General features: G+C 54.1%; 3 protein-coding genes across 3 annotated transcripts; all 3 read right to left on the reverse strand.

The window, feature by feature from the left end:
• Positions 1-1,876: 1,876 nt before the first annotated feature.
• On the reverse strand, positions 1,877-3,701 carry IUM83_14913 (E3 ubiquitin-protein ligase SHPRH; the record flags this gene model as incomplete). Its single annotated transcript, XM_067939690.1, has 2 exons — positions 1,877-1,975; positions 3,000-3,701. 2 exons carry the CDS (start codon positions 3,699-3,701, stop codon positions 1,877-1,879), a joined length of 801 nt encoding a protein of 266 aa, XP_067787867.1.
• A 113-nt stretch (positions 3,702-3,814) lies between these two features.
• On the reverse strand, positions 3,815-5,602 carry IUM83_14914 (Proton-dependent Oligopeptide Transporter (POT) Family; the record flags this gene model as incomplete). Its single annotated transcript, XM_067939691.1, has 1 exon — positions 3,815-5,602. One exon carries the CDS (start codon positions 5,600-5,602, stop codon positions 3,815-3,817), a length of 1,788 nt encoding a protein of 595 aa, XP_067787900.1.
• Positions 5,603-8,321: 2,719 nt separating this feature from the next.
• Positions 8,322-8,989, reverse strand: IUM83_14915 (Transmembrane protein; the record flags this gene model as incomplete). Its single annotated transcript, XM_067939692.1, has 2 exons — positions 8,322-8,334; positions 8,391-8,989. 2 exons carry the CDS (start codon positions 8,987-8,989, stop codon positions 8,322-8,324), a joined length of 612 nt encoding a protein of 203 aa, XP_067787869.1.
• Positions 8,990-23,643: the final 14,654 nt, after the last annotated feature.

Consider the following 23,643-nt stretch of genomic DNA (forward strand, 5'->3'; position numbering starts at 1 on the left):
TCCGTTTGAATGTTATTAGCACGCACTTTTCCTGCCAGCTGGGAGCGTAATGCATTTCGTGCGCAACTTGAAATCTCCTTGAAAATCTCAATAAATAGAGATACAGATGAACCGCCACCACTGGCCTTCGTTGTGCCGGTAGTATCCCCGTCTTCCATGCTGTCGTCATCAAACAAATCCGTAATTCTTGACTTGCCGGGGGAAGTTTTGTCAACTCCAAGGAAATGCTGTCGATATGCGTCGAGCTCTTTGTAGAGTTGGCAATGAACACATATCGGCCCCGTACCACCGTCGCGGCACTTGGCACAGTTCCCTGATAGTTCAATATCAGCATCGGATGGCTGTTCGTCACTGAGGGCCGCAAGGCGCTCAAAAAGAAGTCGCCGTCGTTGTGCCAACGCTTCTAGTTCCCGGACTAGCAGTAACCGCAGCGAGCGAGTGCTCACAAGCTGGGAGCAAAACGTCGTTCCCCAGCGTGTGCCAAACCCAGCAAGTCGTGCTTGTACTCGTGCCACAAGTTGCTGGTCGCCATCTCCCCCGCCCCTCTCAATAATAGCAAGAGCATCACTCCACCAATCCCCCGACGTACACAGCATTTCAGATTTTGCTGCAGTAGAGTACTGGTCTTCGTTAATCTCGTTGGAGACCTGCCTGAAGTTGTCGAGTGCTTGTGTGTGCATGATATCCACTTGGAGTAGGTAAAACTGTCGAATGTGACGAGCGCTATCACCAAGTAGAGACCATTCGCGTTTGATTGCCAAAAGATCTTCGTGGCGCAGGTCAGCTGAGCCAGGAAGTAGCCCTGTCAACGATATTCTTTTCTCTAAAGCAGGCAGCTCAGGCAGCAAGCATACTTGTTTAGGATTCGCATCGGCATCAATGGGAGAAACACCACGATCAGCTTCGGCATCGCTTTCAGGAAGTGTGTACAATTGCTGAACGCATTTGTCCAGGTTCTGTAGAATGTGTAGTCGAGGGAGTAGGTCGGCTCGGAAATGCAACCAGTTCGTGCGAATTAGACGCATTTGAGCCATATATTTGAGCGCAGCACCGGATATATCATGATCCAGCACAAGCAATGCGGCTAAGCCGTTCTGAGCTCCGATGAGCTGGCGCTGAGCATCCTCGCATTCCCGTTTGGCTTTATTCACCAGCTCCTGAAGAAACGCATCCATGGTCATAACAGCCCCGCCTGTAGGATTGCCCCCAGAGCCCCATGCTTGCCGAGCACCACCGACTTGGGGATGGCAACACAACTGCCGCAAAATGAGGAGATCCTGCCACAATCGATCTTCTCGCGCAATTACACCACTCGTCTGTTCCGATTGCTGACGTTGACGCTGCTGAACTAGAGCAGCAATTCGCTTCTCCTGTTGGTCGTAGAAATGGCGTTCCACAGCAGCAAAGTGACACCAGATAACCTCACTTTTCTGAGGAGGGAGATCCAACTGGTTTAAGACGTGCTTCTTGCCGGTGCGCCACAGTATCCCACCCCCACAAGAAGTACGCTCAGAGTCCTGGCCACTCCATAGTAGCAGGTCCAGTACGCGGTCAATCGCTCCTTGAGCAAAATTGTGCTCGATAGATTCCCGGAAGAAACCCAAGTCTGCAGCTTCATGCTCACCATGTTTCGCCTGTAGCTGTTGAAGGTTTTCGTCTAAATCGCTCCTTGTAAGGTGTGTTGACGCGTAGGGCGAAACACGCAGGAAGCGCAAGTAGCCAAACAACTCACTCACGCGTGACGAGAATGGTGTGCCAGTGACCACCCATCGGTTATCTGCGCTAAGCCTTGACAGCGTAAGTGCTGCTTGCAAGCGCGTATTCTCCACTCCTACCTGGGCTTCGTCCATACACACGCGCCAAAAGTGTAAGGCCACTAGAGGAGATCCCACAAATGCGTAACGCTTGCGCTGAGACCGTGTACTGGATCGGCGATCGTCTCCTTCGGTGGTAGGAACATGACGTAGATCGGCACCTAGAGCCTCGTACGTAGTCAGCACCACATCATAACGACCAAGCACAAGACCTGGCGACGCCAGCACTTGCCATTCAGCACTGGGGCCAGTCCCCTCCAATCTGGCTCTCAACGAGCGAACCCCAGGATAACGCATCACGGAAAGAGCACCCGCACTAACGTGGCGAGAAATCTCGTGCTCCCACTGAGCGTGAATAGGCTCTGGTGAAACGATAAGCGTTGTATGACTAGCAAAGCTTGGTCTCTCCTGGCTTTGACAATGGTAGCACATGAACCCCCCACTTGACCATCTAGAGGTTGCTTCACTTACAGCCGATTCGAAGTTCCAGATACCGTCCAAATTGCTTGCCGAGTTGGACTCAGAAACCGCACTATTATCATCATTGGCCATGTACCCTGTGCAAAGCTGGTGATGCCACGTACCGCAAAACTCGCACTGCACGAAACCCATCGGGTGGTTCTCTGAACAACCACAAATGCACGCTACTGTTTCATCAGTGACGTCTGTGCCATCATCCTCAAGCACACACGAGTGCATCGACAGCAACTGCGGTCTTGGCAACGTCTTGCGGTGACTCAAGACTAGTGCGATCACTTCCACGGTTTTACCGAGTCCCATTTCATCCGCTAAAATTCCCCCGCGCACCGATGACAAATCCATTCGAGTAGGCCGAAGCTGTTCTTGCAGCAACCCTGCTGTGTGAAACACAGCACAAAAGGGATCGTACGCCGGTACACTACTGTGTGCAGCCTCATCAAAGGAAATACAGAGAGGCAATGTGCGATCTTGCTGCGACGTCGGGTTCTCTCGCGATAGCATCCAAGACACTGCTGCCTTCTGGTATGGCCGCAACATCGGGAGCAGATGCGTCGAGGCCGCTTCTGCCGCCTCATATTCACGTACATCCCGCCTCAACTGTTGCTCTGCGTCAATACGCGCATAGATCTCGGGCATCGCGAACGTTTGGCTCCGAAATTGTTCGCAGACTGCGCTGTTGTCTCCCACGCAACGAGCATACAGTACCTCAATCTCGTTCCAGTATCGGAATCTGCACGACGCGTCCGCCTCGGACAACCCCCTCTGTGCGTCGTGAGTTTTCTTCAGCAACCAAATCATCACGTGGTGCATCGCACGCATCGGCGTCGCTCTGGGTGCAGCAGACCCGGGCAACAGGCCCCGAGAGCTGCAGTGCGTCATGTATTTGCGCCAAGCCACACTTGCTACGAAGTTGAAGGCCCAGTCGTCGTCATCCTCTGCCTCTCTCTTGGCGTTTATATGGAGACTCAGCAGTCCACGCTCCGCTAACGTCGCTACATGAGGGCGCCAGGCTCCGTGGGTATCAGGGAAGAGCTCAGCTAGAGGAACCTGAGCGTCTGCGTCGCTGTGCTCTTGTCCACGGAGGTGCAGCGTCACCTGGTCGTGCTCTACAAGCGTCAGGTCGATCTGCAACTGAAGAGCACTCTCACTGCCGCACACTGCAGCTAGAGAAGGCGCGAGGCGGACGTCCACAGGGAACTGGAGCCTCAGCGCATCCACTTGTCCTCCTCCTTCGTCGTCGTTGTCTTTGGCGGCTGCTGCGACACTGCAGAGAGGGAGGCGCTCGCTGAGCTGGCGACGGAACGGAGGACGCTGTTGCTTGCCCCTCTTGGGGCGCTTGGGGGCGCTGCCCTGAGGTGGTGGCGCGCCGAGCGGGCGCTTGGACGGCGTCGACTTGCGGCGAGGCATTTGAGCGACGACTGTTCACTTACAAACTCCCAGTCTTTTTCGTGGTGGACCCTTCTTTCAGCCTCCTACATACAAACTCCCAGTCTTTTTTTGTAATCTGATTATGGACCCTTCTACGCTCGCGGAATCATGCCCAGCTGCATCTTGTGCATTACCACCACATAGACACCGATCGTGAGGACCATTATGCCGCTGAGCGTGAAGTAGAGATACTCCATGTGGCCGTCGTTGAGGTTGGACGGGATGTACTTGCCGAAGAGCAGCACGAGAACGGAGAGCAACGTGCTGCCCATGGAGTTGGCAAAGAAGGCGAGCGCGATCGACGTGCTGCGCATGCTCTGCGGCACCTCCGAGTAGTTGATGTCGTAAGACGCGACTGCCGCCAACACCTCCGAGAAGGACACGAGTAGGTACTGCGGAATGGCTGTCCACCACGGAATATCATTCATCGCCTGCCCCCCGTCGTCGTTCAGGATGAACTGCGTCTCCCCGTTCGCGTCCACGTAGGTCAGCGGGCCTGCGTTGCGGCGGATGATCTCGTAGCAGCCCGTCCAGATCATGGCGACAGTGACGACGCAGTATCCGACCAGCACCTTCCCGTAGCGGCTCGGAGGCTTGCCCACGTACTTCGTGTACAGCGGGTAGATCACCTTCTCCGTGAGCGGCACGAAGAACATGCAGCCGATGGGGTTGAACATTTGGACAGTGGGTCCAGGCATTTGACTCGCATCGGGACCACTGCCGAGACGCACGTCGGTCTGCTGGATGATAGACTGGTTGTTGCCGCGCTGGTTCTGGCACATCCAGAACACCACTTGGAACGCATTGAGGGGCAGAATCCGAACCACTTGCTTCACACCGTCCACAAGCTCTCCGTCGAATCGGCCGCCCAGCGTGTCCTTGGCAGTCTCCATGAACTCCGAGCGACGTCCAAAGTAGACCCAGAGGACTGTCGCGACGACGATCATGACTCCACACGCGTACGATATGTTGTGGCCGACTTCACCATGGTCGGACAGGAACGAGGCCAAGATGTTCAACGCAAACGCGGCAAAGTACAGAATCGTTCCGAGGGTGACCATCTTGGCACTGACGTTTTTCTTGGCGTGGTTCATCACAATCCTGATCACGAGAGCGATGGATTCCCTCGTGGGAGGCACGTTCACGTATCGCTTGCGAGAGACCCAGAGTGTTGCCAGGAACAGAACGACCATGGCCAGGCCGACGATATACACGCTGAAGTAACCGTAGTCGGCGGGGATGGCGCCAAGACCATGGATGGACACGTACGGAAATGCTGCGTAGCCGATAAATGCACCAACATTGGCAACCGCGTACTGAATGCTGAAGAAGAGAGACTTTTCTGACGCTGGCGCGGTGGGCGAAAACTGGTCACCACCGTACGAGATCACGAGCGACCGAAGGCAGACTTGGGAGGTGGCGACACCGAGGAACAAACCGATGTTGAAGATGGCCTTGCTTGCTCCAATGTGACGACTGAGCACAACGGGTAACGCAGCAATGGCAAGTAGAAGAAGACCGAAACAGTCGAGTGTGGCGGCCAACAGCAGCGTCTTGAATTTACCGAGACGTTCGTCCGATATGTAGCCGGCAATGATGCACATGAACTGGCAGAGCGAGTCAAACGTCAGCTTCATGGAAGTAGAGCCCTTGTTGGACCAGCCCAGCTTCTGGAAAAAGTTCTTCAGCGACTGGGCGATGGCGAAATTCGTGACTTGGCTGAACGCCGAGAGAACAAACAAGGTAATACAGACATTCTTGAGCACATGCTTGGCGTACTTGGTGGGGCGTTCGTCCCAGAGTTTGGTATTCACGTAGCCCGTGACGGAGGGAGTCAATTGTGGCGTGAGAACCGGGGATGGAGACGCTGGCTTGGACATCTGCGTAAATGGGGGCGATTTCAGAAGTGAAGTTGACCAAGCGCTGGACTTGATCCCTTGCAGCATTGCTGCCACGTCGAAGACCGCCGACGTCTAAATGGCACACTTGCTTCTACGTGGACTTTCTTCGTACACGATCCGTGGTTGATACAGTAGTGTTTTCTTGGAGGAAGCCTCATGAATCACCAGCCGAGCTCTCCTGCTCCGGAACAAGTCCCAACTATTGAGTTCGTAGGCAAGCCACCAAGTGCGCACACGCAGCATACAGCAACATCTGCGTCGAGGACAGGGCCCCCAGGACACTCAACCGCGACAGACACCTTCACTCGATCAGTAAACGATGCAAATCTTGAAGTGATAATGCACGTCTTGGCATCTTCACATTTAATTGGCGCACCAATGTACCGTGCTATGGTAGTGCCCGCGCAACGTGTCTTGCTTGAGATGCAAAGGATTTGTGTCAGACACGTCTTACATCCATGTCTGTAGAGAGTTCTCTATTCTGTCCACCTGTATTTCCAACGAGTCAAGGAGTGCGTTGTTCTCGGCTTGTGTCGATACCAGCCAGCTCTCGACTTGGTTCGAAACAAAACCCGATAACTCGTCGGTCTGAAAGGCATGGGAAGCATTACTAGCCTGTAGCGGTTTTCGTTTGCGACACCTTTTGAATTGGTGTGCTGCCTTGGCCACTCGACGGCTCAGTTTGCTCCGTTGGTTGGGCTCACCGTTGTGCAAACGGTGATACCCCCACGCTGCCTGAATCAGCTGGGCCGCAAATACCCGCACGGTACGCTCCCATTTCATGGTGTCCATCGCCGATAATACCGCATGCTCTCTTTTGGTGCCTTTCAGCGAGTCGAGAAACTCAGATGTCATTAGCGACATAAATGCCAAACCACCAAAAACAGCGCCTAACACAATTGCAATCCGACCGCCTGTCGTTATCGGATACGCATCGCCGTATCCCACCCCCGTCATGGTGACCAAAGTGAGCCATAGTGCATGGTCCTCCCCCTCGAGCTTGGACGGAAATGGTCTCTCAAAAATCGACACTGCAGCGGCCGTGCTCACCCACAGCACTACAAAAAGGGTGATAAGAACTTTTGACGGTCGCAACGCGAAAGATACCCGAAAACTCCACCACAGCGAATCAACAGGAATATCTCTCCCTGAGAGCATTCGAGAACTCACCGTCATGGCCACCACTCGCTTCAGCAGTTGGTTGCGAATCACGCGTGCAAACCAATAAAGACGCACCAGCACGATCATGTTTACAATTTCTAGTGGGTATGCGTACTGAAGCTCGCAGGCTTGGTGACTGGCCTTCATCGTCAGAGGGTGTGGGCAAGCTGGAATAACTTCTAGCGTAGCTCGAGGCAACGCTAAACGCTCTTCGTCCAGATGCACCCGACCATGTACCAACGGAGGCAGGAAAACGCCACAAAGTATCATCTCAGTGAGAAGTGGCAAAAGAAGCAATCGAGGTGACTGCCAGATTGAGTGACGGCATTCTTGAGGAATTTGGTTTCGCAATACCATAATTTCCATCTTCAAGGAATATCGGTAGTACACCTGGTGCAGTAAAACAAGCGTGATCAGGAACAAAAGAGCTGCGTACGTTTCCCCCGGTGCTTGCAATGGGAGGTCACGATGGAATTTCGCGGACGAGCGCCATATCGCTCGGAACTGCAGCCACACCGTGAGCACCGACAGCGCCGCCAGCGAAATGCAGAAGCTGTCACTGCGGGCACGCAGCTTGTACAGTATACGTAGGCGCTGCTGACTGCTTAGATGGTGTTTTGTTGCTGCAGGTACCTTTCTATTCAGCTTCGTAAAAACCTTGACTCGCTCGTCTTGAGCGTCTGAAAGACCAAGGTACACCGCAAAACACATTTTGCAAGCCTCTTTTTCCCAGAGCCAACATAACGTAGCCACACTGAGACACAAAGTGGCAAGTGCAGGGGATAGATCCCATGCCGACCAAGGGAAATACCGACTCAGTGAGCCCATTTCCAACATCAATCGGGTTGCCTCGTCGATATTATTGAAAGTCTCATCCAACGAATGACTGTGCGTCGAGTTTAACGGGATAACTTGGAACGTAGTTGAGTTCGCATACTGCTCGTATTTGTCTGGTGAATATTCCACAATTTGCAATACCTGGCTGATTTCGAGAGGCACCAATAGCGCCAACACAAGAAATCCACCGAGCCATTTGCTAGAAAAGCTCATGCGAAACGGAAGCGGAAAGCGTAGCGTGAAGTGTTCTACTGGTAATCCAAACATCCGGGAACCTAGTGGCGAGGCGAAACTCGGAAATTCGAAGTCCTGTACAACCCAGAGCAGATCTAATGCTACCAATAGCGATCCGAGCAAAGCAAGCCAGGACATGTTGCTCAACCATAGCTCCGTGTAATGCTCATTCGCACCATCAAGATTCCATCTAGCCCAGTCGGCCTGCAATGTTGAGATTGCGCCAAAGCACACTCCACCGACAACAACCCCAGCGAGTGACAGCCAACACCCCATTATACGCACGATCGGAAAATCAGTATATGCCCGGCGCACCGACAACAGCCAGCTACCGAAAAAGACGCGGTTGAACTCGCGGTCCTGGAGCACCCAGTCTAACGTAACTAGCAGCTTGATGCAGCTCAGTGCCACCAACGCAGTCGATATGTGTTTTTGTAATTCAAGCTGCTGTAAACTGTTCCACACATCACCATTGTGTTCTGGAAACAGCATACCCTCGACGTCAACCCCCTGGACACATTTCTGGATAACATACACTGCCGTCGCCCAGAAGAAGGGAAATGTTGCAGCCACAAATGTCCAGGAACCGTGAGAGGCCCCGACGTTCCACACCTGTGACCGCACCGCCGGGGCGGCAGATGCACCTCCAGCTGTGAAAGTTTGCAGCGCCAGCACCCTCCGTTGATCCGTTGTTGCCGTCTGAATTGCGTCTCCATGGCCGTCGCTCGCAGAGGCCCTAGACAGTCGAGAAAACGTCTGCGTGGCGTGGTGGAAGGAGCTCTCCCAATTCCACTGGCGCTGCACCAGGCGCGGATACGCCACGAGTCGCAGCAACAGCAGCAGCGACGTGCTCAACACGCTCTGGAAAATCAGTTTCTGCCACGTGAAGCCTGTACCAAACGCTCTCACTATGCTCCCATACACAGGGAAGGAGGCGGGCGTCTTCAGCGACGTCAGCAGCGGAGAGGCAACGCCCACATACAGGCACACGAGCGTGTGGGCTAGACAGCACAGCACCCGCAACGCTGGGTGGCGCAGTGACGTGACCACCCACGTGGACTTGAGGTAGACATGGTCGACGGAGGCGTCTTGGCTGCGGAAGCGAGACTTGCGCGGCGGAGACGCCACCACCATGTTGCCTGATTTGCCGAATCGGTTTTACTATTTCGCAGTTCGTTTAAACTGTCGTTTGTATTAATACACCGATTCGCGTAAGATTACCGGTTTTTGGGAGGAGCAGTGTATAAAACATCAATATGGTGCGATAAACCGATACAATTAAGCCCCAAGACTCTATACTATACAAAACCTTCAATGGTAGCACTGCACGCGTAAGATTTATCGGTTTCTCTCTGCGAGGGCTACCAGTTCGTGCAGAGAGCAACCAGTTTTTCTGATGCCGACCGGCACTGCACAAATGGTGGCGACCTCGATTTTCGGGACATTATACTTGTTGGGCGTGGGCTTCGAATTGGTCGATCCCTCTAGTATGAGGACATGAATGCCCAAGGAAGGTAAGTGCTCGTTGCATACAGTGCGGAACATATGTGGGCTTGACCTAGCGCTTTTGGGACACAATAGGTCTCGCAGACAGGCTCGGCCGACCTTGGCCGTCATTTGAGATTTTCCCGATAGAGGCGAGAATGATCGAGCGCGGCAGCGATGCCGTCAAGCACGGCATCATTGATGATGGCGATGGAGTGAAATGTGTCGATGGTGGTAGCGTTGGGTCAGATGGTGACATTGGAAGTTTTGTGGGAACGGATTTCAAAGTCAGTGGTGGTGTGGTGTAGCAGAACGCACAAATTAGTCCTTGCACACAGACACAACAATCGCCGAGCTAGTCGGTGTAGTGGGTCTAACTTGACTCACTACTTTAGCTTACACGTTGCGCTATGTGTATGAGGAAGCGTAAGTACTTAGTAATTACTTGAGTTAATTATATTTGAATACACAAATATAGTTTAAATCAGATAAGACTCCAAGTGACTTAGATTAGGTAAAATGAGAACTGTATTGTTTGTAAATTGATCTTCCTCCTAAATCTGCTAAAACTGTTTATCATCTATGAAAGGGGCTGACAGCGGCTGGCTGTCAGAGCCCCGCCGATATGCACGTCTCTAATTGGTAGAAAGATGCTGCTTTCTACCAATAGGATCTTTGGGTAGGTGTGGACCACTCATTGTGGTGGCCCACTTCAATGTATCCACTGGTGTGCCTTACATCAAGGTTAGGAGTATATAAAACTTTTAACAGATATCTTATCTGTTAAAAATCACAAGTGGCTCGAGGACATTTGGGCAGGTAACCCCGTTACCCCCCCTTTAGGTTAAACGCGCGGGGACTCCGCACGTTGATCTTTAAATTGACCATTCGTCAATTCTCCGCGTTTAGAGAAGAAACCTGCGCTCACACAACGATGAGCGCGTCTCAAGAAAAGAAGACTCCGAAGTCTGTGGAGAGTCATCTCTCCATCGATGACTGCTTCGAACGCCAAAAGGCGAAGTATGGCGACATCGTCGACTTTGACGACGACGACGAAGACATCGAGGACGAGAAGAGTTCCTCCTGTAAGCACAAAGACCCAGTGTCGAGCGACTCGCTCGACCCCCACGCTAAGAAGATTCGCCCGCGTGAAGGGGACGAATCGGACGCTTCGAGTTCGCAGCGTTCGCGAACTGAGAGTGATACCCCACTCGCTTCCGCTGGGGCTCTCAGTCCTCCGCGCGCTGCAACTGCAGCGCGTGATTCCAAAGCTCAGGGCTCTCCGCACGCTGCGCCTGCAGCGCGCGATCCGTGGATGCCGCCCGCGTCCGAGATCACGGACCGGTATGGGAACTCGGTACCTCCGAATGAGGTGCCGCTATACGTATGCAGCGCCATCAAAGATGACGCTGTGGCTGCCGAGCTGCACTTTGATGCGGAAACGCGTCAAAGGCGCGATTATTACATCGGTCTCTTCCATGAGCTCCGATGGTTTCAAAGCAACAAGACATCTTCTCGCAGCAAAGTGCCCGAGTGGCAGGCACTTTGTCAAAGTTGGGACGCTTTTGTTGAGAACTTCAACAAGAAGCCGAGTGCTTACCGTGATCGGATTAAGCAAGCGCGTCATCGCTTCGAGACGTACTCGAAGCGTGGAAAGTTGGAGCAACTCCACGTTGCTGCGGAGGAGGCTAATGTGCCGTGCGCTGTGCCCGAGGGCTTTCAGTGCGCGAAGTGCTTCCCAGGCGCGGTGCGCTTGAGCGACAGCAACCTGAACGGGTGCACGTCGTTCCGTGTGCCCGAGAGTCTCAAGAGCGCCGTGCTAAATTCTTAGCACATGAGGGTTCGGGCGCTAGCGATGACCGCAGCGTTCGTACTACTTCCGCTGCGCCAGCGCGTACTGCTCATCGTACGCCCTCACCATTTCCGGAACGTCCTCCAGCAAGACGTTCCGCGGTTCTATGTATCTTGATGGGGAGAAATCCTCTCCAACGAATACGAAAACGAGCCCCTTGAGGGTTCGTTTTCGGGATACTATGGTCAACAATCCGCTCAACAATCCAGCGGGTTGAACCGCGGGCGTCACAGATCGGCGGTGGCGGGGGTGGGAACACGCCCCGGGTATGATCAGCCCCGCACTGATCAGTATGCGTCTCTCCACGACCGGGTGACCGCCGTGGAGCGTCTGCAGGGCGCTGTGTTCGCCGCCCTGAAGCAGGAGCTGGCGAACCAGAAGGCCCAAGTCGCGGAGGTCTCGCAGACCGCCTCGAATATCCATGTCGAGTTGGGGGCTCGGATGAAGGAGTTGCTCCAGCGCGTCCTCGTGCTGGAGGAGAGACTGCTCGTCGCCGAGGCCAAGGCTTCCGCTTCTGCATCGGCTCCTGCCGAGGCTTCGGGTCAGCCGAGCTAGATGGCTCGTGCTGCAGGTATGGCTTCAGCCGTCCGATGTAAAAAGGTCGGATGGAGGCGAAAGCTAGACGGTATGTCTACCGTGTAAGCGTTGCCGTGCCGTGCCAACACAGTGAACGGCCCGATGAAGCGCGGAGCAAGCTTGCTTGCTCCGAAATCCGAAACGGAATGTTTAGGCAGGTTTTGAGTAGCTAACAAAACCAATGAACTAACTTTGAATTCATTTGTGTTGCCTCTGCCCACATTGTCTGCGTTCAGCTTCTGTTGATCAACACAAGCTGCTATTGCATCTTGGACAAACCGAATCACGGCTTGTCTTTTGGTAAGGAAGTTTATTGCATCCGAGCTGAAGTCATTCAGCTCGCTCTCCATAGAGGCCCGGCCTCTGCGTGGTTCTTCGCGGTGTCTGCGCCCTGCGCAGACTCATGAAGCTTGTTCGTTGTTGCAGCTGACACTGTGCAAGTGTCAGCGGCTTTCAGCGGCTGCTGTATTGTAGTCGTAGATCATCCCCCACTTAATGTGGGAGCCATCGCTCCGAGTAAGCTCGGTAGACGTGGATGCCGCATGGCATTCACGTAGAACGGTGTATGCCCGGTCGAGGCATGCACTGAGTTGTTGATGACAGACTCTGCATCGATAAACACTCGCTCCAGTATTGGAACGAGTGAGCGTAGCTCTTCAAAATGTCGACGAGCACGCGATTCACGCGCTCGGTTTGACCGTACGTCTGCGGATGATCCGCAATCGACATTGAAAGTTGGCTCCCAAGAAGTGTAAACACTTCTTGCCACAGATGCGCTGTGAAGCGCGGGTCTCTGTCCGACACGATGTCGGACGGCATGCCATGGTGTTTGAACACCATGTCGACGAACAGACGGGCCGTCTGCTTCGCGGTCACCTCTGCTGGCACCGCAGCAAGATGTACCATCTTGCTGAAGCGGTCGACGAAGACCACAACACCGGTATTCCCTCCGCTATCCGGGGGAAGACCAAAGATGAAGTCCAATGACATGGACTTCCAACACTCCGACCGAGTCGGTAGTGATTGTAACGGAGCCTGCGCGAATGGCGCAGGCTTTACGCGTTGACATACCTCGCAAGCACGGATGTACTTGCGCACCCACTTGTACTGGTGGTGCCAGTAGAAGTCACGCGTGAGAAGGACGTATGTCTTCTCACGTCCGAGATGTCCCGCAGTCGGGGCATCGTGATACTCGTACATGATCCTGAGTCGCAGGTCATGGTGATTTGGCACGGCAACGCGGTCCGCGTTGTCGTCGACTGCATTATAAAGAAGCAGTCCGTCGTGCACCCGAAAGCGATGTGCATGCGCACGAAGGTGCTTGGGCAGCTTCTGACGGGACCTGTCAGAAGGCGCTGTGCCATAGGCCAACAAGAGCTTCGTGTCCGCGTCGTGTGCGTACGCGGCCTTCACGTCGTCCAACAGAGACGATGTGGGTTTGCTCGATCGCATGACGTCAATGGCATTGACGTTAGCAGCTTCTGCGTAGTCCGGCCGACGTGATAACGCGTCAGCCACTACATTCAATCTTCCGGGTTTGTATTCGACCCGGAAGTTATACTCCGCAAAGAATGAGAGCCATCTCGCCATTCTTTGTGATAAGTGTGGTGACTTCACTGCAGTGCGCAGTGATGCATGGTCGGTGTAGACCACAAATGGTCTACTTCCAAGCAAATACACTCGGAACTTTGCGAGTGCGTATTTCATGGCAAGGAGTTCCTTGTCATGTACCGGATAGTTGCGCTCCGCTGCCTTCAGCTGACGCGATTGGTAATAGACGACACGATCACGACCCTCGTGATCGTGCTGCATCAACGCGCATCCGATCGCGAAATCGGATGCGTCACACACTACGTGGAATGGGCGATCTTGGTCAGTTACTGCCAAGATCGGTGCCTCAATCAAACCCCGCTTGGCTGCATCGAATGCCTTTTGGCAATCGGTTATCCACTTCCACACAGCTTCCTTCTTAAGAAGCTGTGACAGCGGGCGGATCTTGCCCGCGTAATCCTCCACGTACTTGCACAAGTACGTAGCCAAGCTAAGGAACTGTCTCAGTTCCTTGACTCTTGAAGGCGTTGGCCATTCATTGATCACTCTGACCTTTTCCGAGTCAGGGCGAACGCCATTTTTCCCTACGAGACGGTATCTCGCTCGCCCCGATGATACACTTCTTCAGGTTCGCGTAGAGCTTATGTTTTCGCATAAGCTCAAGTAGCTTCCGGAGATGCACCCGGTGTATCTCAATGTCGGTCTTCCCGTCCACAGCCTGGCTGTGGATGAACACATGATCGAAGTAGCTCGGCGCGAAGTCGCGCACCGAGCGCAACAAGTGCGTCACGCACCTGTTGGAAGTCTCAGGGGCGTTCTTAAGCCCCTGTGGCATTACCAGCCATTCCCAGAGCATGCCGCTTGGCGTGCTCACTGCCGTGAGAGGGATATCGCTCTCACGCATTAGGATCTGATAGAACCCATCTCGCAAGTCGAGAGCACTGTAAACGGTGCTCCCGGTCATGGAATCGATGATAACATCTTTTCGCGGTATCGGCGTCTGCGCCGGTACCGTCGCATCGTTCAGCTTGTTATGCGCATGAACGATGCGCCATCCGCCGTGTGGCCTTTTGACACAGAACGTCGGAGCACTGTGCGAGGACTTTGATTCCCGCACTTGTCCAGCTTTGCGACGACTTTCAAAGAAGTCGTCGATTTCTTTTACTTGTTCTCGCGGCAGTGGCCACTGCTGCGTGACACAGTACTTCGTGCCCGGCACGAGATCAAGCTCGTGCTGAATGCCCTTATCCTGCGAAAGCTCCGCAGGAATCTCTTCCGGGAGTACGTCTTTGTACTCCCTCAACAATTCGTAATAGGGACTCGACTTTAGCGAGTCCCAACCTTGTTCCTCGAAGCGCTCTCGCTTCGTCTTCGCACTGAGAGTGAAGACACTCTCAGTGGTACTTCCCATGAAGAGCTGTCTCAGCTCTTCGCTCTCGATCTCCGTTCTTTCGCTGTTCGAAAGAACGCAGACCTGCTCGATGCGTCCATCGTGCAAGTCGCGCGTGAAGCGCTTCCAGCTCATGACTGGAAGCGAAGTCAACTCCGACGCCGTCGTTAGCGAGTTCCATTTCACGATACTGGAATCCAGTATCGGTGCGCGTCAAGACGCTTAGCGTCTCGACGTCCGGCGTCACCGCCTCAGTCTGCCCAGCGGACGGTTCTCGTTGCGTCTCGGTCCCGGACCGAGACTTGCGCAGCGTTCTTCGCATGCGCCGTCTTCTTGTTGTGCGGAGGTCGGCTCCGCACGGTGGTTCTTCTGGTCCAGGCCCGGCCATGGACAGTTGTTCGCCGGCGGACCCTGTCCGCGGGCGCGCGGTATCAAGTCCGGCTTGATCGCATGTTCCTTAGTGCAGCCCGGCTGCACGGAAATGTGTTCCTTCACCGGCAGACCCTGTCTGCGGGCGCGCGATATCAAGCCCGGCTTGATCGCATGGCGCTTCGTCGTGCAGCCCGGCTGCACGACAGCATGCAAATTGCGTCAGTGCGGTACGTTTGCAACCGTCCGCACTGTTTGCAGCGTCAACTCCCGGAGTTGACACGCCTTCGTCACCTCGACGTCATTCATTGGCGGAGCCCCTCATGACCGAGGGTGCGTCGGCTCCCGGAGTCGACGCGTCGTTGTCGACCTGACCTCTTCGGGTCAGGGACTGTCCCTTACACGCTTGAATGTGGGTATTGGTTCCCGGAACCAGTACATCTTTTTCGTCTGACGTCGGCAGCATTGCCGACGTTGATCTCACTTGTGCGCACCCTCGCGCACTTCTTGGGCACTCCGGAACAACAGCATTTAGCGCTGTCTCGACTGGTGAGCCGCGCTGCTGGTGCGTGCGCTGCGGTAACAGGGTCATCGCTCTCTGTTCCGCTGTCGCGGCCGAAGCGCACGAGCGTGCGCTTCTTCCAGTCTATCACCGGATCATGCCGTGGCTTGCACGGCATGCCCATTACCACGTCGAACTTATCGTCCAAGTCCAGGACGATAAAGTGTACGACAAACACTCGTTGTTTGTACGAGAAGCGCACGTTCACGACGCGCTTCTCGGTCTTCACAATGGCACCTGTTGCCAGTCGTACCTCCAGAAGACTTCGAGGTACATTTACCTCCTCGAAGGCAAGTCTCGGCAGGCTTCGTAGTCGAACAAAGTTGTTCGACGCGCCTGAATCTACCAAAGCGCGAAGAGAGTCGCTCGCTCTCTTCGACGTTACCTTCAAGATGACTAGGTTCGGCCTGTCATCTTGCTTCTTGCAGCGAGATCTGGTCTCACTGGGGGCTGCAGTCCTCAGTGTCGCGTGCCCAATGTCGGCACGCGTGACTGCATTACCAGTAGGGCGCCCCGTGCCTACTGGATGTTCACGTTTTTTGTTGGTCCGCGGCGATGCCCGGCATCGCCACGACGGCCTCCTCCAGGGGGCATGGGAGCTGTGCACTCCCGTGCAAAGTGACCGATCCTTCCGCAACGGAAGCATCGCACATTACTTCCGTGCTGCTGGTGACCAGCAGTCGTTGCATTCGAGAGGTCCATTGGTTCTGGACCTCCCGTGCTCACTACCGGGCGCGGTTGCGGCCTCGGCGCATTTGCATGGAGTTTAGCCTGCCGCAGGCTAAACTCTTCTTGCATGGCAAGGGTGATTGCAGCTTCGAGAGTACTCGGGTACTCTCGGAAGAGATAGGCCTTCACGGACCCATCTCTCAGTCCCTTCATGAACGTGACGACTTTAGTCGCCTCGTCTACCGGGTTGGTCACGATGTTCGAGACCAAGTATCGTGCGCGCTGCGCGTAAGCATGAACGTCATGCTTACCCTGTTGAAGGTCGTACGTGCTGAAGCACGCAGGATCGGAGAGTCGGCTCCCATACGCCCAACTCCTTGCGCGTCCGCCAAGGCAGGACATGGCGAACGCGACCTTCGACAGCGGGTCGACGATGCGTCGAGCCGCTATGGCTGTGTCGAGCTCGACAAGTCATCGGAGGAGAGGCTCGCCCTCTCTTCCCACGTAATTGCTTTCGCTCAATTTCAATGATTGGGCACGCGGTGTCGTCCCTGACGGCGCCGTTACTGAGGAAGCAGCATCGCGCTGCTCCTTCATGATGAATCCTAGAGCAACACCATGTTGCTCTGTCGGCGAAAGCGTACGCAGCATCGTAGCTATCGCCGCTTCTCCAATGACTGTTGACAGTCGTTGGGGGGCCTCCCACCCTGGTCCGACAGGTGGGGGCAGTCAGCGCGTGCAACATGCGTTGCAGGCGTGTTGGAGCTCTCCATGGGCACCTCCGTGCTCATGGGGTTCTCGGCTCCGCGTTCGTACACCTCGTACGAACGTCACGTAGTCGGTGGTTGGACGGACTACAAAGTGCTACCAGGTGTAGTGCGCCTACTTTGGCTCACTACTTTAGCATACACGTTGCGCTACGTGTATGAGGAAGCGTAGGAGTTTATTAATAATTTGAATTAATTATACTTGAGTCCACAAGTATAATATAAATCAAATAAATACACCAAGTAGCTAGTTTACGGAAAAAATGAGAACTGTATTGTTTGTAAATTGATCTTCCTCCTAAATCTGCTAAAACTGTTTATCATCTATGAAAGGGGTTGACAGCGGCTGGCTGTCAGAGCCCCGCCAATATGCACGTCTCTAATTGGTAGAAAGATGCTGCTTTCTATCAATAGGATCTTTGGGTATGCGTTGACCACTCATGGTTGTAGCCCACTTCAATGTATATCCATTGGTGTGCCTTACATCAAGGTTAGGAGTATCTAAAACTTTTACCAGATATTTATCTGTAAAAATCACAAGTGGCTCGAGGACATTTGGGCAGGTAACCCCGTTACCCCCCCTTTAGGTTAAACGCGCGGGGACTCCGCACGTTGATCTTTAAATTGACCATTCGTCAATTCTCCGCGTTTAGAGAAGAAACCTGCGCTCACACAACGATGAGCGCGTCTCAAGAAAAGAAGACTCCGAAGTCTGTGGAGAGTCATCTCTCCATCGATGACTGCTTCGAACGCCAAAAGGCGAAGTATGGCGACATCGTCGACTTTGACGACGACGACGAAGACATCGAGGACGAGAAGAGTTCCTCCTGTAAGCACAAAGACCCAGTGTCGAGCGACTCGCTCGACCCCCACGCTAAGAAGATTCGCCCGCGTGAAGGGGACGAATCGGACGCTTCGAGTTCGCAGCGTTCGCGAACTGAGAGTGATACCCCACTCGCTTCCGCTGGGGCTCTCAGTCCTCCGCGCGCTGCAACTGCAGCGCGTGATTCCAAAGCTCAGGGCTCTCCGCACGCTGCGCCTGCAGCGCGCGATCCGTGGATGCCGCCCGCGTCCGAGATCACGGACCGGTATGGGAACTCGGTACCTCCGAATGAGGTGCCGCTATACGTTTGCAGCGCCATCAAAGATGACGCTGTGGCTGCCGAGCTGCACTTTGATGCGGAAACGCGTCAAAGGCGCGATTATTACATCGGTCTCTTCCATGAGCTCCGATGGTTTCAAAGCAACAAGACATCTTCTCGCAGCAAAGTGCCCGAGTGGCAGGCACTTTGTCAAAGTTGGGACGCTTTTGTTGAGAACTTCAACAAGAAGCCGAGTGCTTACCGTGATCGGATTAAGCAAGCGCGTCATCGCTTCGAGACGTACTCGAAGCGTGGAAAGTTGGAGCAACTCCACGTTGCTGCGGAGGAGGCTAATGTGCCGTGCGCTGTGCCCGAGGGCTTTCAGTGCGCGAAGTGCTTCCCAGGCGCGGTGCGCTTGAGCGACAGCAACCTGAACGGGTGCACGTCGTTCCGTGTGCCCGAGAGTCTCAAAGAGCGCCGTGCTAAATTCTTAGCACATGAGGGTTCGGGCGCTAGCGATGACCGCAGCGTTCGTACTACTTCCGCTGCGCCAGCGCGTACTGCTCATCGTACGCCCTCACCATTTCCGGAACGTCCTCCAGCAAGACGTTCCGCGGTTCCCATGTATCTTGATGGGGGAGAAATCCTCTCCAACGAATACGAAAACGAGCCCCTTGAGGGTTCGTTTTCGGGATACTATGGTCAACAATCCGCTCAACAATCCAGCGGGTTGAACCGCGGGCGTCACAGATCGGCGGTGGCGGGGGTGGGAACACGCCCCGGGTATGATCAGCCCCGCACTGATCAGTATGCGTCTCTCCACGACCGGGTGACCGCCGTGGAGCGTCTGCAGGGCGCTGTGTTCGCCGCCCTGAAGCAGGAGCTGGCGAACCAGAAGGCCCAAGTCGCGGAGGTCTCGCAGACCGCCTCGAATATCCATGTCGAGTTGGGGGCTCGGATGAAGGAGTTGCTCCAGCGCGTCCTCGTGCTGGAGGAGAGACTGCTCGTCGCCGAGGCCAAGGCTTCCGCTTCTGCATCGGCTCCTGCCGAGGCTTCGGGTCAGCCGAGCTAGATGGCTCGTGCTGCAGGTATGGCTTCAGCCGTCCGATGTAAAAGGTCGGATGGAGGCGAAAGCTAGACGGTATGTCTACCGTGTAAGCGTTGCCGTGCCGTGCCAACACAGTGAACGGCCCGATGAAGCGCGGAGCAAGCTTGCTTGCTCCGAAATCCGAAACGGAATGTTTAGGCAGGTTTTGAGTAGCTAACAAAACCAATGAACTAACTTTGAATTCATTTGTGTTGCCTCTGCCCACATTGTCTGCGTTCAGCTTCTGTTGATCAACACAAGCTGCTATTGCATCTTGGACAAACCGAATCACGGCTTGTCTTTTGGTAAGGAAGTTTATTGCATCCGAGCTGAAGTCATTCAGTTCGCTCTCCGCTAGAGGCCCGGCCTCTGCGTGGTTCTTCGCGGTGTCTGCGCCCTGCGCAGACTCATGAAGTTTGTTCGTTGTTGCAGCTGACACTGTGCAAGTGTCAGCGGCTTTCAGCGGCTGCTGTATTGTAGTCGTAGATCATCCCCCACTTAATGTGGGAGCCATCGCTCCGAGTAAGCTCGGTAGACGTGGATGCCGCATGGCATTCACGTAGAACGGTGTATGCCCGGTCGAGGCATGCACTGAGTTGTTGATGACAGACTCTGCATCGATAAACACTCGCTCCAGTATTGGAACGAGTGAGCGTAGCTCTTCAAAATGTCGACGAGCACGCGATTCACGCGCTCGGTTTGACCGTACGTCTGCGGATGATCCGCAATCGACATTGAAAGTTGGCTCCCAAGAAGTGTAAACACTTCTTGCCACAGGTGCGCTGTGAAGCGCGGGTCTCTGTCCGACACGATGTCGGACGGCATGCCATGGTGTTTGAACACCATGTTGACGAACAGACGGGCCGTCTGCTTCGCGGTCACCTCTGCCGGCACCGCAGCAAGATGTACCATCTTGCTGAAGCGGTCGACGAAGACCACAACACCGGTATTCCCTCCGCTATCCGGGGGAAGACCAAAGATGAAGTCCAATGACATGGACTTCCAACACTCCGACCGAGTCGGTAGTGATTGTAACGGAGCCTGCGCGAATGGCGCAGGCTTTACGCGTTGACATACCTCGCAAGCACGGATGTACTTGCGCACCCACTTGTACTGGTGGTGCCAGTAGAAGTCACGCGTGAGAAGGACGTATGTCTTCTCACGTCCGAGATGTCCCGCAGTCGGGGCATCGTGATACTCGTGCATGATCCTGAGTCGCAGGTCATGGCCATTTGGCACGGCAACGCGGTCCGCGTTGTCGTCGACTGCATTATAAAGAAGCAGTCCGTCGTGCACCCGAAAGCGATGTGCATGCGCACGAAGGTGCTTGGGCAGCTTCTGACGGGACCTGTCAGAAGGCGCTGTGCCATAGGTCAACAAGAGCTTCGTGTCCGCGTCGTGTGCGTACGCGGCCTTCACGTCGTCCAACAGAGACGATGTGGGTTTGCTCGATCGCATGACGTCAATGGCATTGACGTTAGCAGCTTCTGCGTAGTCCGGCCGACGTGATAACGCGTCAGCCACTACATTCAATCTTCCGGGTTTGTATTCGACCCGGAAGTTATACTCCGCAAAGAATGAGAGCCATCTCGCCATTCTTTGTGATAAGTGTGGTGACTTCACTGCAGTGCGCAGTGATGCATGGTCGGTGTAGACCACAAATGGTCTACTTCCAAGCAAATACACTCGGAACTTTGCGAGTGCATACTTCATGGCAAGGGGTTCCTTGTCATGTACCGGATAGTTGCGCTCCGCTGCCTTCAGCTGACGCGATTGGTAATAGACGACACGATCACGACCCTCGTGATCGTGCTGCATCAACGCGCATCCGATCGCGAAGTCGGATGCGTCACACACTACGTGGAATGGGCGATCTTGGTCAGTTACTGCCAAGATCGGTGCCTCAGTCAAACCCCGCTTGACTGCATCGAATGCCTTTTGGCAATCGGTTGTCCACTTCCACACAGCTTCTTTCTTAAGAAGTTGTGACAGCGGGCGGATCTTGCCCGCGTAATCCTCCACGTACTTGCACAAGTACGTGACCAAGCCAAGAAACTGCCTCAGTTCCTTGACATTTTAAGGCGTTGGGCATTCATTGGCTCTCCCTCTCTTCCCACGTAATTGCTTACGCTCAATTTCAATGATTGAGCACGCGGTGTCGTCCCTGACGGCGCCGTTACTGAGGAAGCAGCATCGCGCTGCTCCTTCATGATGAATCCTAGAGCAACACCATGTTGCTCTGTCGGCGAAAGCGTACGCAGCATCGTAGCTATCGCCGCTTCTCCAATGACTGTTGACAGTCGTTGGGGGGCCTCCCACCCTGGTCCGACAGGTGGGGGCAGTCAGCGCGTGCAACATGCGTTGCAGGCGTGTTGGAGCTCTCCATGGGCACCTCCGTGCTCATGTGGTTCTCGGCTCCGCGTTCGAACACCTCGTACGAACGTCAAGCAGTCGGTCGTTGGACGGACTACAAAGTGCTACCAGGTGTAGTGCGCCTACTTTGGCTCACTACTTTAGCATACACGTTGCGCTACGTGTATGAGGAAGCGTAGGAGTTTATTAATAATTTGAATTAATTATACTTGAGTCCACAAGTATAATATAAATCAAATAAATACACCAAGTAGCTAGTTTACGGAAAAAATGAGAACTGTATTGTTTGTAAATTGATCTTCCTCCTAAATCTGCTAAAACTGTTTATCATCTATGAAAGGAGTTGACAGTGGCTGGCTGTCAGAGCCCCGCCAATATGCACGTCTCTAATTGGTAGAAATATGGCGCTTTCTATCAATAGGATCTTTGGGTATGCGTTGACCACTCATGGTTGTAGCCCACTTCAATGTATATCCATTGGTGTGCCTTACATCAAGGTTAGGAGTATATAAAGCTTTTAACAGATATTTTATCTGTTATAATGACAAGTGGTCTGTACCCACTTGTGCGTGAAACCCCGTTACAAACTGTCTGCGCCGAACCGCACACACACCTCCGCGAAGCTGCGGCGATCGGCTAGTCCGAACTTACTAAAACGAACAAGCTGATGTCCGTCTGTAACGCATTCCTCTCATGCTAATCCCGACTTCTGATTGGCCAAAATAACGTTTGGCTGCCAAGCGCAGCGAAGGCGGGGTCTGATTGGCCAAAGCAATGGTTGGCTGCCGATCGCAGCGAAGGTGGCCTCCACGATGGGCCCTCCGCTACCGCCGCCGTATTCGCAAGGTGGTGCGGCGGCGCCCGATAAAACGTACAGGCCTAGCTAATAATAGTGTCACCTTTTGGTTACAGTGGTTATTTTGGGGTTACACGGCCTATGTGGTGTACTTAAATTAGTGCGGTGCACCAAACTGTTATGTGGTACACCAACGTTTGTGGCACACACCAAACACACGAAAAACACGTTTCGGCGCCATTTTCAAAATTGAAAGGCGTGGCGGGAAGACACCATACTTTTTATCCATTTTTCTTAATTGTATAGTTGTGTTACTTGGCCTGAACTCTTAGCGGTACAGTAGAGATCCTCGATAAGGATCACGCAACAAGAATGGCACTCCCCACACGTGTGGCAAAACCACCAACGCGGCCACGAATACGGCGCAAGTCGGCCTCGCGGGCGCTATCGAAGACGTCATCGACAACATGAAAGCTGAGGTGGATGAGCTCGCTTTGAGGAACATGACGTTGGTGTCAAGCATGATATGGGAGATTGTGAGAGTGGGGTTCACGACGTCGAAGATGATCCGCGGCCTCACCTGTGAACAAGTTATCAGTCGTGTGTACCGTATACGCAACCTCCACTTCGGATCCACCATCTACGGGCGTGTTGAGGTACCGTTGCTCTCAATGACCAAGGACGGCGATGCAGCATTCTTCCTGTTCCACTACACGTATGTGGACAGTGGCGAAGTCCAGCACATACATGGTTGGGGACACCCTGCGTTGAACCGACTGCTGTCCTACAACCAGAGTCCCTTTTACCAGTGCATGGTCGTGATGGTTCACGATCGCGGCTCCAAGTGTTTCGTACCCTGCTTGCACGCCCTACTCACGAATAAGAGCGAGTGGACGTACTGGCACACATTGCACTGTGTTCAAGCCTCGACGGGGATGTGGGCACCATCTCGTGCGACTTCGAGCGTGGTCTCATCAAAGCGGTGGGCGACCAGTTCCCGGAAACCGACATCGTCGGGTGTCTGTTTCATTTCAAGCAAGCGGTTCGACGCAAGATGATCAAGCTTCGGATTCCGAAGGAAGAGGTATCCGGCATGATGCAGTGCGGTTATCTCGACGCGTTGACCGCGCTTCCTCACGACCGTATTGACCCCCGACTTTGTCACCACAAAGTTAAAGCAGCATCTCGACAAGAAACAACTCAAGTACTCAGAGTAAAAATGGGTTGAA

This window comes from Phytophthora cinnamomi (genome assembly GCF_018691715.1).
Source record: "Phytophthora cinnamomi strain GKB4 chromosome Unknown Contig56, whole genome shotgun sequence".
Classification (NCBI taxonomy): domain Eukaryota; phylum Oomycota; class Peronosporomycetes; order Peronosporales; family Peronosporaceae; genus Phytophthora; species Phytophthora cinnamomi.